This window comes from Phalacrocorax carbo, chromosome 16 (assembly GCF_963921805.1).
Source record: "Phalacrocorax carbo chromosome 16, bPhaCar2.1, whole genome shotgun sequence".
In the NCBI taxonomy this organism is placed as follows: Eukaryota; Metazoa; Chordata; class Aves; order Suliformes; family Phalacrocoracidae; genus Phalacrocorax; species Phalacrocorax carbo.
The window spans coordinates 9,925,020-9,939,568 of record NC_087528.1 but is presented as its reverse complement, the minus strand read 5'-3'; the positions used below and the strand labels follow the sequence as shown (position 1 = coordinate 9,939,568).

The 14,549-nt window shown below is 44.3% G+C and overlaps 1 protein-coding gene across 6 annotated transcripts; it reads left to right on the top strand.

The window, feature by feature from the left end:
* The first annotated feature begins 4,984 nt into the window (after nt 1-4,984).
* LOC135315965 (uncharacterized) lies at nt 4,985-11,830 on the top strand. Of its 6 annotated transcripts, none has more exons than XM_064467224.1 (5): nt 4,985-5,119; nt 5,943-6,251; nt 7,744-7,890; nt 9,078-9,171; nt 11,268-11,830. In XM_064467224.1, exons 1-5 carry the CDS (start codon nt 5,056-5,058, stop codon nt 11,293-11,295), a joined length of 642 nt encoding a protein of 213 aa, XP_064323294.1. In that variant the 5' UTR covers nt 4,985-5,055; the 3' UTR covers nt 11,296-11,830. The 6 variants fall into 6 exon arrangements, with proteins under 6 accessions (XP_064323294.1, XP_064323289.1, XP_064323291.1 ...); XM_064467219.1 differs by having other exon boundaries at nt 9,078-9,200; XM_064467221.1 differs by lacking the exon at nt 11,268-11,830 and adding an exon at nt 10,661-10,774 and having other exon boundaries at nt 9,078-9,200.
* The last annotated feature ends 2,719 nt before the right edge of the window (nt 11,831-14,549 follow it).

Here is a 14,549-nt window from a genome sequence, read left to right as displayed (position 1 = left end):
GTGGGCTTGTTTTTCCTCTGGGATCCAAGTGGCTTCTGCATCTTTTGTGCAGGGCTCTGGAAGAGCAGCTGAAGGAAGAGGGAGCTGGAAGGGCTGCTCGGGGGCATGGAGAAGGGAAGAGGCACAAAGGCTTCCTTGGATGCAAACAACTTCTGAGGTACTCACACTGCCTTCTTTTTTAAGGGGTTCTGTCTTACAGCCAGCCTTTTCTCTTACAAATTATTGCTGCTTCCTTTTTTTCAAGTAGTAGAATAAGGCACTAAAAAAGTCTGTGGCAGAAGGGAAACAATTAGCGTTTCGTGTTTTCTCTGTAAGGAAGACCGTGTGTTATTGTGTGCGTGATCTTGCTAAATAAATAACACCGCTTTTTACAGCCTTGACTGCCAACTTCCATGCAGTTCTGCCCTGCTTTCACATTGCTTGTGTGAATGCAAAATCCCACACACTTTTATGTGTGGGTGACCACAGAAGTAATAGACTAAATCTATTAGAGCATTGTCATGTAATTCCGAAATACTTTTTTCCCACATCCAATTAATCCTTTTCCCCCCTCATAGCTCCTTAGCATGGTTTGTTAAGATCTCCCTTTCCAAAATTGCCATCCTGTCACATTTGCAAATAAAGGATAGTTTGGCAGGATTTGGCAGAATTTTGCAGTAGAAATCTTTGCAGCTCTCTTCCTTTTCAATGCGAAGCTGTGACCCAGGCTGCAGCTGGTTGTGCACAGCTTTCCCTGTGGCTGCTGCCCCGCTCCCAGAAGGGATCTGTGGGGACCCTGGTGGCTCTGGGTTCAGAACAAAACAGAGAGAACCAAAGCAGAAAGTGTCCATCCGAAAGGATATTGGTTTTAAAATAAACTAAACCAGTGAAACAGTTCATTCTGCTTGCCTTAATGTGCTGCAAGCAGAAAATGAAATGTTAGCAGTGTTTTCTAATGATTACTGGGGAACAATTTTTAAGATTAGGTGCTGGGAAGCTGCATACTTCATTTTCAGGATTTTTGCAGAGATTTCTCAGCTCAAGCACAGCGTCCTGCTGATTGCTTTCTGCACTGACTTGTTGGAACTGTTGGAACAAACTGCACACATAGGCTTGCTCTGGAAATAGCTGGTTAATCTCTTCCTAGGGTTTTAGTTTGGGTTTGGCTTTTTTTTTTTAATTGCAAAAGCTTATTGAGAGGGGTATTCAGCAGATCAGTAAAGTGAAACTGGTACCAAAAGTAATGCAAAAACCAGCTTTATGTAACTACTACTCCTTTTCCCAGAAAACAGAATGTGTAAGATCTTCTGAAGTTGGTTTGTTGGGTTTTTTTTTGGTTACTTCCTTCAATAGTATGATTTTCTTTACAGTGTTTGAAACTTAAGTGCTCTCCATGGGATACTGAGGGTACCAGATAAAGCTTTTCTGAAAATATTTTGCCTTGTTCCACCAAGACAGTTCTGCCTGACCATATAAGCCATATAGCAAAATGCTCACAAAGCTACAGATGCCCCGGTGGTGTGGCTGGAAGAGAGAAGGGTCAGGGAAATGCAGTGGTCACAGCTGGAGACTGGCACTGGATCTTGTGGTTCCATGACTGCCCTTCACGGTTGGTTGGAGAGGGAAGTGCATCTAAACCCCAGGGCAGCAGCCCTGCTCTGCCACCTCCCCTGGCCGGGACCGGGGTGACCCCCGCCGCAGCTCTGTCCTGCTCACCAGGGCAGCCTCGCTGAAGTGGCGGCCCCAGCGGAGCTGTGCCGGAGGCAGAGGCTGCTAAGCCTGAGGGTGCACACGGGAAAGGCGGTGAGCTGGTTGAACTTGTGCCGGAGTAAGAAAACAGAGGTGTCTAAACAGAATAATCCACGTCGTTGGCTTTTAACTTTGAGAGAGGACCTGTCCTCTGGTGGAAATGATACTATTGCATTAATGCCTGACTTTCTTGCCTTGGTAAATATTGGAGTTATTTATTGTGCTGTGTTTGCTATGAAGTTACGGGAGAAGGAAAAGCAGGAGAGTTTCAGGTAGTGATTTTTACTCAAATAGATCCTTTCAGAAACAATACCAAAAGACCTTGTTAGGGCTCTACAACTTTCTCTTTCTGGTTAAATCTAATCTCTCCTCCCAGTGAACTCAGGTTGGCTTGTTCATGGGTTCATTGCTTCTGACCTGGGGAAAGCTCACCAGCTGGGTGTGAATGGTTGGGTTTGGTGAAGCAGCGCCAGATCCTTCTGGTTGTTACTTTACTCATCAATTGCTTGCAGCTGATCTGTTTTTAGGATCTGGCATTGCCGCATTACAGCTGTGCAGACAGCTTCAGTGGCTCGCAAAAGTGAAGGTTTGTATTGCCTTGAAAAAAAGGCAAGCAGGCAAAAAACTTGACGAAAAATACTTTCTAACCAAAGAGCATGTGTCATTTTAGACTTGAGTGTGTTATTGCTAAAGTTGTGGTTTAGCCCCAGTCAGCAACGAAGCACCACACAGCCGCTCGCTCACTCCCCACACCCCGGTGGGATGGGGAGAGAATCGGAAGCGCAAAAGTAAGAAAACTCGTGGGTTGAGATAAGAATGAAATTATTAATATTAATATTAGTAGTACTATTAGTATTAAAAACGAAAATAACAAGGGAGAGGCAAAAGTGGGGGGGGGGAAACAGCAAACAAACAAACAAAAAACCCACAAGTGACGCAACCGCTCACCAGTTGCCGCCGGTCCCCGAGCTGCAGTCGCTGCTTCCCCCGGCCAACTCCCCCCGTTAATATACTGAGTGTGACATTGTATGATATGGAATATCCCTTTGGCCAGTTTGGATCAGTTCTCTTGGCTGTGCCCCCTCCCCTCCCGGCTTCTCATGCACCCAGCAAAGCATGAGAGGCTGGAAAAGTCCTTGACTAGTGTGAGCACTGCTTAGCAAGAACTAAAGCCTCAGGGAGTTATCATCAACATTATTCTCATACTAAATACAAAACACAGACTGTACCAGCTACAGTGAAGAACAATAACTCTATCCCAGCCAAAACCATTACGTAAGTTTAAAACTGATGGCAGGATGTAGCCAAGACAGCTGAAGACTCTCAGGCACGGGCCAGAGAAGAGGCTTGTAAGACAGACCAGTGGGAGGGGGCAGCGATTTGGTGGACAGCGTCCTGGCTTTTGAAAAATGAAGTGAAGGAGAGTAGGAGGGAATGTCACCAGAGAGAAGAGGAAGGGAGATGTTGTTTGAGCAGAATGAGAGGAGGGGCAAGGATGAGGCAAGACAACCACAAAAGAGAAGACAGAATGAACAAGAACAGAAGATACAGTCCTCAGGCTGAAAACTACTGGGGGGGGAAAAACACTTATTGTGCTTGACCTCTGGGCAAATAGCTCTGCCAGATTTACTGCAGCTGGTCTGTGAGAACTGCATGAGGTTGAGGAACATGCTCTGCGGATGTAAAATACTCTGGAGGTATTTAAAAGACGTGTAGAAGTGGTGCTTAGGGACATGGGCTAGTGGTGGACTGGCACAGTTGGGTTCACAGTTGGACGCAATGATCTTAAGGGTCTTTTCCAACCTACAAGATTCTATGACTCAGTGATTCTGAGGTTGATGACAGTCCCTTGACACGTTGTTAACTGGTGCTTTGCAAAGCAGGAAACAGGTTAAAGCGAGTAATGTGTGAAATGGTACCGACTCATCTGGTTTTGAAAAGAAAAAACCTCACCAACAATCAAAAAGATAGGAGTTCTTTTTAGATGCACGGAAAGAGGATGAGAAAAGATGCTGAGCTCATCGGATGCTCTGAGCGTGGTTAATACCTGGTGGGGCAAGCAGAAATTCTTGCAAGATTGTATGGTGTGGAGGAGCAGTGTGCCTAAAACAGAAGAACGTGTTCCTTGGGTGCTGTGAGGTGGGAGTGGGTGGATCGAACATTTGTGGGTGTGCAGGGAGCAGCGCCAGGACCTCAGCTTGGTCCAGAATCTCTGGAATTAGGCCCCATGTGGAAGTGCTGAGATTTTGGGGCACTGCGGAGGAGCCCCAGATCTTATTCCACAGGACATTTTGCAGATGGTTTCAAAGAGCACCTCCAGGGCCTGTTGGCACCTGGAAAGGCTTGTTTTGCAGATTTTGGTCCTCTCACCTTGCCTGTTTCTGGGAATTGGGGTGGGATTCTCAGCAGGTCTGAACTAGCACAGATCATGGGACAGAAGCAATTATTAATGTCTGCTCAAGGTTTAGGAATTAATGCATAACTAATTTGGAAACTGCCTCAAGGTACCTCTCAGCTAGCGACATACCAAAAGAAGATATTTCAATGAAAGCTTCTAATTCTAATTAAAAGCTCCTAGGCACAAAGCAGTTTGTGCTTTCCAGAGCGAGGCTGGTGAGGAAAGTTAAGTGATTTTTTCCAGTTTTTTCTCCTTTGGAAAGTGAAACTTGTGTTTTGCTAAAACATATTTCACAAATTCATGATAGTCTCATTGAAATGATTGAGGATGAATTTCTGACTAAACCGAAGACATTTTTTGAAAAGGAATACTGAGGTTTTGCTTGTTTTGTTTGTTTGTTCATTTAATTTGAACAAATACTTCCTATCAGTTTTCTAAATGAAAAATAAAATTCAGTTTGACAATAAATACTTCACCTTAGGTCAAGATAAACAAACATTCAGTACAAAGCATCTTTCTTGTCTAATTTTTTTGTGTGTTTTGGAAGTGACAGCAAGTGAAGACGTAATTTGCTGTGCATACTACTGAGTGATGTCTGCAGGGCCAGTGCCTCAAGGAGCCTGGAACACCTGGGCATGGAGCCGCCTGCCGCCAGGCTCAGGAGGGGTTTCCCTTCCCTGCAGAAAGACGGCGTGTCTTTGCCTGTGTTCCAGCAATCTGGGCTGGAAGAAGCTTTATACACTTAGCCTGGAAGCTGTTGTGTTTTCGACTGGAACAAGAGAATAAGAAAGACAATGGGTGCTAAGCACTATATTTACTGTCCAAACAGGGAGATGAGGGAGGATGGAGCCTGGTGAGCCTGCCCTGGGATCGTGGAGAATCTAGGAGAGCATCCAACACTGCTGGAGCTGAGCACCCAGGGCAGCCTGATGGACTCTCTTCACTTCACTTGGTTATGCTTCCTCCTCCTGACCGTTGCAGCTCCCTGTCCAAGTGAGTTTCCTTGTTTGAGCTCAGTGCTTTTCACTGCACATTAGTAGCTAAAAACTTTTATACTGTTATTAGAAAGCTCAGTTTTGTCCAGTTAAAACTAAGATCACAAAACCACTAAAGTGAGAACAGAAAAGAAGGTGAAGATTGTTTCATTTGACCTGTTGCTATCATGTAACTTTTTAGCTCTGTCTGAAGTCAGATGAGGTGAGTCCCCTCTCAAAGGACTGGCTCTTTATCAGGGCAATCTGACTAAAAAGCCCCTCTGTCAGCTCTCCGGCCCCAGCCCCGGCATACTCCAGCACTTCAGCCAGGCTCCTGGTGCGTTTTGGCTTGGCTGTAAAACTGTCGCCTGCAGAAATGCTGAACCGAATCAGTGGCAGAGACCTGGGACGCTGCATACCACTGTATGTAGTCTGGCAGCTCAGCTGTGACTTTCATTTGTCCTGGGATCTGGAGGTCTGCTGGAGATACACCTAACAGGATTGTGCCAAAAAGTTTTGGAAGGAAAGAAAATAAGAATGGATGAGTCACCCGAGCCTCTCTGGGCAGAGGACCCCTTAGCTCAACAAATGCCTTTCAATTCACTTCCCAAGCAGTCAGTTTCCTAGTTAAAACCCCAGTGGCAGCAGTGGGGGAATTAGGATTAATTTCTACCCCCAAAATTATTTTGGGGACTGGGCCCAGTACCGTATAAAAATTGCCTGTTGGCAGATATGTCTCCTAAACCACGACTGGGTTTGTCCAGCAAAACTGATCCCATTCTCTAACACTAGAAGTCTGTAGTAACTGGTAGAAAATAATTTTTCTTTGTTTTCTCTTTTAGATATTGCCATGCCCAGTGGCAACCCTGATGAGCGAACGCGAGACTCTTCCTCTGGCAAAACAAATGTGACAGTCTACCACTGCAAAGGCTGTAAGAGCAACGTATGTGAATCATCCAATTACGAAGAGTTTGTAAAAATTGGTGAAACACAAAGTGAGGTATTTTCAAACGAAATACTTCAGTTGGTGACCAACGAAACACACATCAAGATGTGTTTTCAGCAAGAAAATACTTCTGAAGGTTTTTATGCCATCTTCTGGGAGAAACCCATAGGAGCAGGAGACGCATGTAATTACCTGGATCTTACAGGTATGCTCTACTGAGAGCCTGGCTATCAACATATGGAGAACATATTCCTGGTTATGAAACTGAACTGTTATATATTTGGGCAGACAGTGAGGTTAATGAGTAAACTAACTTGTGAAAATGAGTTTCTTCTGTGATAAAAAAGTCATTAAGTCATTCAGAAAAAATATATAACATTCTCTCAGGTCAAACACCGCTTAAAACTACACTAGTAGAGATTCAGATAAATTCATGGTACCCTGATTCATAAAGATTTTGTTGTTGTTGTTGTTTTGGCAACAGCAATTCTCATGGTCAAAATCTGTGCCAGTTTGCAATGTGTGAATCCCATCTACTTCGGTCGGTACGCACTGAAATCCAGGTTTAGCCTAAAGAGCCATTCTGTGTTGCTCTTCTGCACAATTCAGTAAATAACCAAGATGTATCCTTCCAGCTTTTCTCAAATTCAGAGATAAAAATGCCAGACCAGTACCTGTAGCAAGTGGCTCCAAGAGGGCAAAACTTTATGGTGGATCAGGTTGGACAAGTGTAATTTAGTTAGCTCCACTCAAGACAATGACATTTCACCAGTTAACATCCAACCGAATGTATAGCTGGCTTTGCAATTGCACCTGTAGATGATTAACTGAAAGTGGCTTTCATCACCTCCCTTGTTGGACTTGGCGCATCCTTTCTAATCTTGTTGCTGACAGAAGAAAATAAGAAAAAAATCCTACCCTACATATGCTTTTACTCAGCCTAAAAATTCCTCGTATATTTAATTTCTGATCACTGTAAACCATTTCTCTCCTGGATTTACGCTTACCACTGCAAAATATCTACATGCTGTTGCCACTGTGTAAAGCTCGGATGACACTAAAGCATCCATAGCGAAAACGGGAAATTGCTGCAGACGTAGATGCTTATATCTCTTGAGAGAGTAACAGGGGGATCTGCTGAGTGTAGGATGCGTAGGCAGGAAGGCGTTACCAAGATAACGGCCTTTACGTTTCCCAGCTCTTAGAAGAGGAGTAAGTTCTATAACGGCACAGTGGCACGCAGGCTGGGCGGAAGATGCACGCTGGGGTCTTTTAGATTTATACAGCCGCTAATCTTGCTTGTTCTTCTTCTTCGGTTCGTATGGGTAAGTGGAAGGTGCAAAATATTGTCATAATTATTATTTGACTAGAATTTAAATGCAGAAAGTTAATGATAAGCTTTTTACAAATGTTTTGGTGTTCTCAATTACATGTGAAAACTTTTTTGCCTTCTTCAAATGTGAAGATTTCCATTACTGGTTCATAGAACAGTTCATCAGCATTAGCGAGAAGAAAATCTAAATGCTGACTGGTTGATTTGAACAGTTGGTGAATTAAATTCCTACGAATCTCTGATTTTTGGTGGTACATGAAGGATCCACTTTTTTAACCTATTAAACTCTTTAACCTGTTGAACCCTTGAATGAAGATGCTACAAATGATCCATATTTATAATTAAAACTTCTTTTATCTTTCAGTTTCCTCAGAAAACGTGTGGGGTAACGTTCAAATCTGCTGTGATGCAAAGACTGACATTTCGGTGCCCAACTCTCGCCTGACCTGCTACCCTGAACCACCAGATGAGAAAACCAGACCATCAACAGCCTACAGCACTGGAGACCTAGGTTAATCTCGTCACGTGTTTGTTTGCCCTTGGCTTTGAGAAAGTTTTGCCCGGGCAGCTTGATGTGAACAGAGTTTTACATGGAGGCAGAGGGATGTACTCTGCATTCATACCTTGGACCCACATATGCTGTAGCCATCCAAACCCAGAGACTTTCCCCTAGCCCGTATAGGTGCCCAGTCCTGGAAATATATATCCATAGGTATAGGCTTCTGTAACGCTTGCTGTCTAGCTATAGATACAGGGATGCTGAGGGAAGGTGGTACATGATGGGTGTGCAACAAGCTTCCAAGAATTGCACTTACCAGTAAATGATAAATGAGACACTACCTCCAGACTAAGAGGACATTTGTCACTGTTATTTTTTATGTCCAAATTTCTTTCACTGTAGAAATCCCTGTTGTCTTCCTTAGGCTGTGGACAAACAACAAACAGGGAGTCTTTGCTTGAGACAAGTAATCACTATTCATTCTTTTCTGGGGAGAGCCCTTGGTAGGGGCACGGCTCTTCATTTTTTGCTGTGTCGTTTGGGGTTTTTCTTCAGTAATTTTTGAAAGTGTGCTGGATGATTCTAGTAATTCTCTTCCAAATTGGACAAATATTAAAATAACCTTTCTAGACATTTACATGTTTAAATTCCTGTGCACTGAGGTCTTTAAAAAATGCTCAAAACAGATTTTCAGAGTGGCCTTTGAATCCATCGTTAATGATGTATTACCTAGCTGAATGTCTTGTGCTACCAGAGCCTTGTTTCCGAAACGCACACTAGCCAGACGCCATGCAGAATGATGCTGCCCTGAAAAACATTCTTCGAGCTTTTATTTTCTACTTATTGCATAGCTTGTTTTAGCAGAAAAACAATCCATTTTAAGGATATAAGGTCTCACACCTCTTGTTCTCGGTTCAGATGATAGATATTCAAAGGTATCTGTTGTGGTGGGTAGTCAATGATTAGCTTCAAATATTGATAGAATGGGGTTTGTTTTTATCGTTACAGGCATCTTCATTAAGATATCCTAAGCAGATGCTATGTGTTCTCTCGTTCATCAGTTCCCTCTCTCATGATCAGCTTTTGTGGCGTACATTACAGAAGCACCAATTCTTCCCAGCTGGTGCTTATGAGGCAGGCTCATTTCTTGGCACACCTGTTTGAATCACTTGGACTCTTTATTTTCTTCTACCCTGCAGGTGATCTTCCACTTCCAAAAAGCAAAAAGAGCAGCATTGGCATCATCACCCCGGTAGTGATTGTTGGGTTTTGTGCAGCAGCACTGGCGATATGGTGGGTTCTACAGAAACGAAATGGTCAAGGTACAGTTGACAAAACGTTATGTTTCCTACGGGTAACGTGCCTTACGGGTTGCACCAACAGTGGAAAAAGCATACAGGCTTTTCTTTCTGGATCTCATTTCCGTAACATTGTTTATGAGATTGCTAAATGATATTCACTGTGAAGGGGAGGCTGGGCTAACAGCTGGTATGAACTCCACCTCTGCATTTGGTGCCATGGCATAGTCCCCAGTCAGCTGGTTTTATTATGAAAAATAAGCACAGAATAATTTCCTCACTCCCACAGTAATACAGCCAAGCAATCACACTGCTAAGCCTTACCTCGGCGGGAGCCGGTTCCTTGGAGTAGTCTCAGTCTGCAACATTGGTGTGCAGCTTCCCCCGCAGAGGCATATCCCGGCCCAGGAGACTGCTGAACATCCAGGCGTGGGCTGACAGTCCTTTAGGGGAATGGCTCCCACTCACAGCTCTGCCCACTAAAGAGCCAATTTCAATTTAAGAAAGAATATTTTCCTAAATATGGCCAAAGGGGGGATTTGTTTTGCAAAGTGATGTGCATGGAAAAGGCTGGGATAGGCTCTATGGAGTAAATAGGGCGTCACATGAATAAAATCTGGAAATACCTGCCTCCCTCGGTATCACGCTCTGCTCTTCCCTCCTCCTTCACAACACGAGACTACAGTATACTTAAAGTGAGATAACATTAAACCACCTCTTACTTCAGAAATAATTGTCCTACAACAGAGTAGAGAACTTGGGACACAACTGTGCGAAGTATCCCCCCGCCATATGTGGTGGGGGTTTGTGGACAAAACACAAGGCCTGTGGATCTGTTTGAGATGGAGACCAGCGAGTTACTCGGGAATGTCAGATAAATATAAATTGGGAAAAAACAACTGCAAGCCTGTTAGGTTTAATTCTTCTAAGAAAAGCCTTGCTTATGCTGGTACTTTTTTGCTTTTGTTTTCCCAGGACCTGTATTAATGTTCCATCAGATTTTTAATGGTAGGATTTGACTTTTTGGGGTGTAATTATGGTAAACGATGAACTCACATTTCTACAATGGCAGGAGGACATTCAGTGAAGGCATAGATGTATTTACTAGGACCACGTTCAGTGGATGCCCATTTCCCCCCCGCATCAAGTCTAAGTCAACAGATTCCAGCCCCTCCATGACTTTGCAGTGGTTCCAGTGCTCGTGCATTGAGTACTTCTACAGACACCCCTTGACGCTGACATACAGCTTCCACCCTATAGCCCGTAGCCAACTTGGCTCCAGGGTTTATGGGAGCTTGTTTAATGGCAGAAGCTGAGATGTCTCCTCTCAGTTACTAAACTAGTCCATCCTTTAGAAACAAATGTTGCCTGTTTCTCTCTAAGAGTCTAAGAATTACATTTCTAAGTCTGAATTTGTTTAAGGTTAACTTGTTGGTTAGAAGTTATTTAAAGCCTGAGATTTTTATCTTGTGCTTCCTTTCTAGTAAATCAAGAGGAATAGCTGTCTTGACATGATTCATCTCATCTTAAAATGATTTTAAGATGAAATGGATTAATTACCTTGCAAAGGTGCCTAGTTCTCTAAAGGAAGCCAAGGAGAACAAGCTGAGATGTTCACACGTCTACAGTTAGATAAAATGCAAGGCTAGCTGTGGAAAATATGAGTTGCACAAGTGCTTGCGAAACCCAGTAAACATGCTAGTTGCACTGCAGTTGTTATATTAAGACACATTAATATATATAGGTAAAAAAAATTACTGCTAGTGGCTCTCCTGAGGTCCTGCCCCGTGGTGTAACGCCCAGTGGTGTTTCAGGCCTGTCCTAGAGACCCTCTAAGGCAAAGGCTGACGGGCCACAGCGACCAGGGCAGCGTTTCAGCAGAGCTGCCATGAACTCACTGGGCAATGAAGAGGCAATCCTTTCCCGTCAGAGCAAAAGGGGGTCCAGTAGCAGATGGGACAGCGTAGCCACCCTGAGGACTTCGCGCTCCAGATTTCCAAGCCTAAATACAGGCAATCAGATTATAATTCTTACCGAAATCAACCTGTGCCTTCGGTGGCCTCACAGATGCTTCTTCCTTCAATTCTACAGCTGTTGGAAAAACCAAAAGGGTTCCTGACAAGGAAAACCTCACACCTTGAAAAATATCTACAAGTGACAAAACCAGGAGTCTATGCCAGCAGCATACGCCTCAGTAACGGCACACAGCGGTCAGCTAAAAAAAAAGATGCTCGTTTGATACATGATCTCATGGCAGTTTTCATAAATGTACCTTCACCAAATCCACCCATTCACTGAAGACTCTGATTGCCACAGTCATCCAGCTCCAGGTCTTCACAAGCAGCACAAGAAGCTCCCTGAGTCCCCCATCCTTTCCTGGTGCTTCGCTGAGGACAGCAGCACAGGTTTAAACCAGCTGAATTCTCACAATGCTTTTCGTGACTGAAACGATCAGTTAATCTCAAATTCTTCAGAGGTCAGAGGACTGTATCTGTGATCAGGAAGGATGTGTTGAACCCTGAAACAGACACGCTCTGCATGTCTTCCATTTTGTAACACAATAGCATGGCCATAGATTTTTATTTTTTTAACTCTCAGGTGGCCTTTTGTACAGGTGACTGGTTTGTTGAATTAAAGATGTTTGGCCTTTTGAACAGTCATTTGGTTTTGCAACCACCTGCAGGTTGAGACTATCTCCTCCGCATGCTTGTTCCTGTGCAAGGGTGGATGGGAGGGCTCCCTTAGAAAAGGCATTGGGTCATGGAGGCCATAGTCCCCTTCCAGGCTGAACAGAAGTATGATAGCAATCTCCCTGAAAAATTAGCCCATAATGCTGGCAATTTCAGTGTGTGCTTTCAACAGTAACTCTAATGGATAGGAAAGCATACTGACATAGCCGCTCTGTTGCCTTAGCCGAAAAGCCTACAATGTTTCTACATCTGAAGATAGGTTTGGGTATCCTGCATGCAGACACTACGTGACGAATACTGCACCCTAGGGCTCTCCACTTGGTAGTTCAGAGGCAGTACTTCATCCTCAAATGATTTATCATTCATGCTTGATTTGAATAAAGCTGAAAAAGTTTGCATTAGACCTAATCTAGTATTAGGCTTTTAAGTAAAAATCAGCAGCAGCATAACTGGAAAAGCAGATCCATGAAACAGTTTGAATACTTGCTGACTCACTTCTATACAGTTTAATTATTCATAAACCTGTAGCTGAAACTTACAGCAGGAAAACACAAAAGATGTGGGATGCTGTGTGATTCTTGAAGTTTGCTACAATCATATCTAAAGGGAAAAGTTCACAATGAAAGAGAGCCAAAGATATGTTATTAATTAATTTTAGAAATACAGAAAATCCTCTATGCTTAATTTTGACTCGTTTGGCACAGGAGACTAGTGCTGTTAGGGGTTGTTTGGGGTCTTTCTTCACACCCACCCCCACAGCGGGGGCCTTATACTGCGCTAAGCTACCCTTTTAACTCACCTCTCAGCTTATTTATTGGATTTTGTCTTTTTAATTTTAATCTGGTGGAATATAGTCAAAACTTCATGAAGATACAGCAATTCCCAGCTATTAAAAGGCTTTTATGTATTTACTAAGTCTATTATTTTGACTGAGCCAGTTGTGAACTCTGTTATATCACGATGAATATTACGTTTATACAATAGATCAAAGCTAAGGTTACCTGAAAAGAGTCCAGACTGTGCAAGGATTTAGAAATAGAAGGAAAAATATTTTTCCTCTTTATACAGCGCCTTAGTACAAGTGCAGTTCCTGGGTTTTTTTTCCCAAACAGGACTGCTGTAAACTCTCAGAAGAGTAGAGCTGTGCCTAAAAGAAATTAGGAAGAGTTTTTTGGGGACAGAAGCCTTCTTTTTTGGAGGAAAGAACATATCTGCTGCTATAGGCTGGGAAAGGAGCACTCAAATCAGATCTTCTTCACCCCACTGTGGTACCATGGATGTTGCTTTTGGTTCTGTTTCCCTCTGCTGTAAGTCCTTGCTGTGGGTGCAGAGGAAGTGCCGTTGGGAGGCACGGGCCGGCAGGGGTGTTGTGGTTTAACCCCAGCTCACAACCAAGCTCCACACAACCACTCACTCACTCCCACTGGTGGGATGGGCAACAGAGTCGAAAGAATAAAAGTGAGAAAACTCATGTGTTGAGATAGACAGTTTAATAAGTAAAGCAAAAGCCACAAAGGCAAGCAAAGCAAAACAGTTCATTCACTCACCATCAGCAGGTGGCTGTTCAGCCATCTCCAGGAAAGCAGGGCTCCTTCACGTGTAACAGTGACTTGCAAAATGCCACAACTCCGAATGCCTCCCTTTCCTCCTTCTTCTCCCACCTGCCTATGCTGAGCATGACGCCATAAGGTGTGGGACATCCCTGGGGTCAGTTGGGGTCAGCTGTCCCGGCTGTGTCCCCTCTCAGCTTCTTGTGCACCCCCAGCCTGCTCGCTGGTGGGGTGGAGTGAAAGGCAGAAAAGGCCTTGACTCCACTTAAGCCCTGCTCAGCAGTAGTGAAAACATCTCTGTATTATCAACACTGTTTTCAGCACAAATCCAAATCATAGCCCCATACTAGCTACCATAAAGAAAATTAACTTCATCCCAGCCAACACCTGCACAAGGGAAACCACTGTAGGCAGGCAGGTGCCAGCAGGGGAAGTGCCTCTGGCAGCAGCAGGGGCACACGGGGAAATGCCACTGGCAGGGTAACGGCACAGGGGAAATGCCACCTGCAGGCAAGTGCCAGCTGCCTTCTCCAGTCTGCCGCCACCGTCACCCCTGCGTGCGGACTTGTGCCTGCCGCCACCGTCACCCCGCTTGCTTCTGCCTGCCAACGTTTCCACTTCAGCTTGCAAGAGTAAGTCAAACCACCCACTAACACACAAAAGTTAGCGTTACTGGCAGATGACTCAAATATACACAGAGACCGATAGAGCTCAAAAACTCAGCCCCACAAACTCCAAAGGAAATAGGGGTAGAGCTGAGCCAACGACAGACCATCACTGGGGTACCAGATACCGAATAGGCACATACTATAAGACAGAAAACAGACTGCTGTGGAGCACAAGGATGGCTTTGGAACAGGTGCTGACAGAACAAGAGGCACTGACACACGGATTAGGAAGGTCCTGAAAGGCCCACAGAGACCAAAGAAGTCTTGGGGATGCAATGAGCTCAAAAGGGAATTGAACAAAGTACAGACGTCCTTAGGGCACTAGGAATGGAGGTTCATCGAAGACGAGAGGACAGAAGAACCAACTGGGATAACAGACACAGACTCAGGAAGGGTTCAGAGGGGAAAAGAGGGGTGCAAAGTGTCCTGCTGAGCTAAAACAGGGCTCTAGGGCATATGGAATGT

What these genes read in the sequence shown, in the direction of transcription:
- LOC135315965 (XM_064467219.1), top strand. Translation starts at nt 5,056, where the DNA reads ATGGACTCTCTTCACTTCACTTGGTTATGCTTCCTCCTCCTGACCGTT. An exon ending in CGTTGCAGCTCCCTGTCCAA is followed by an intron (nt 5,120 to 5,942) that starts GTGAGTTTCCTT and finishes TTTCTCTTTTAG; the next exon opens with ATATTGCCATGCCCAGTGGC. An exon ending in CTACAGCACTGGAGACCTAG is followed by an intron (nt 7,891 to 9,077) that starts GTTAATCTCGTC and finishes TCTACCCTGCAG; the next exon opens with GTGATCTTCCACTTCCAAAA.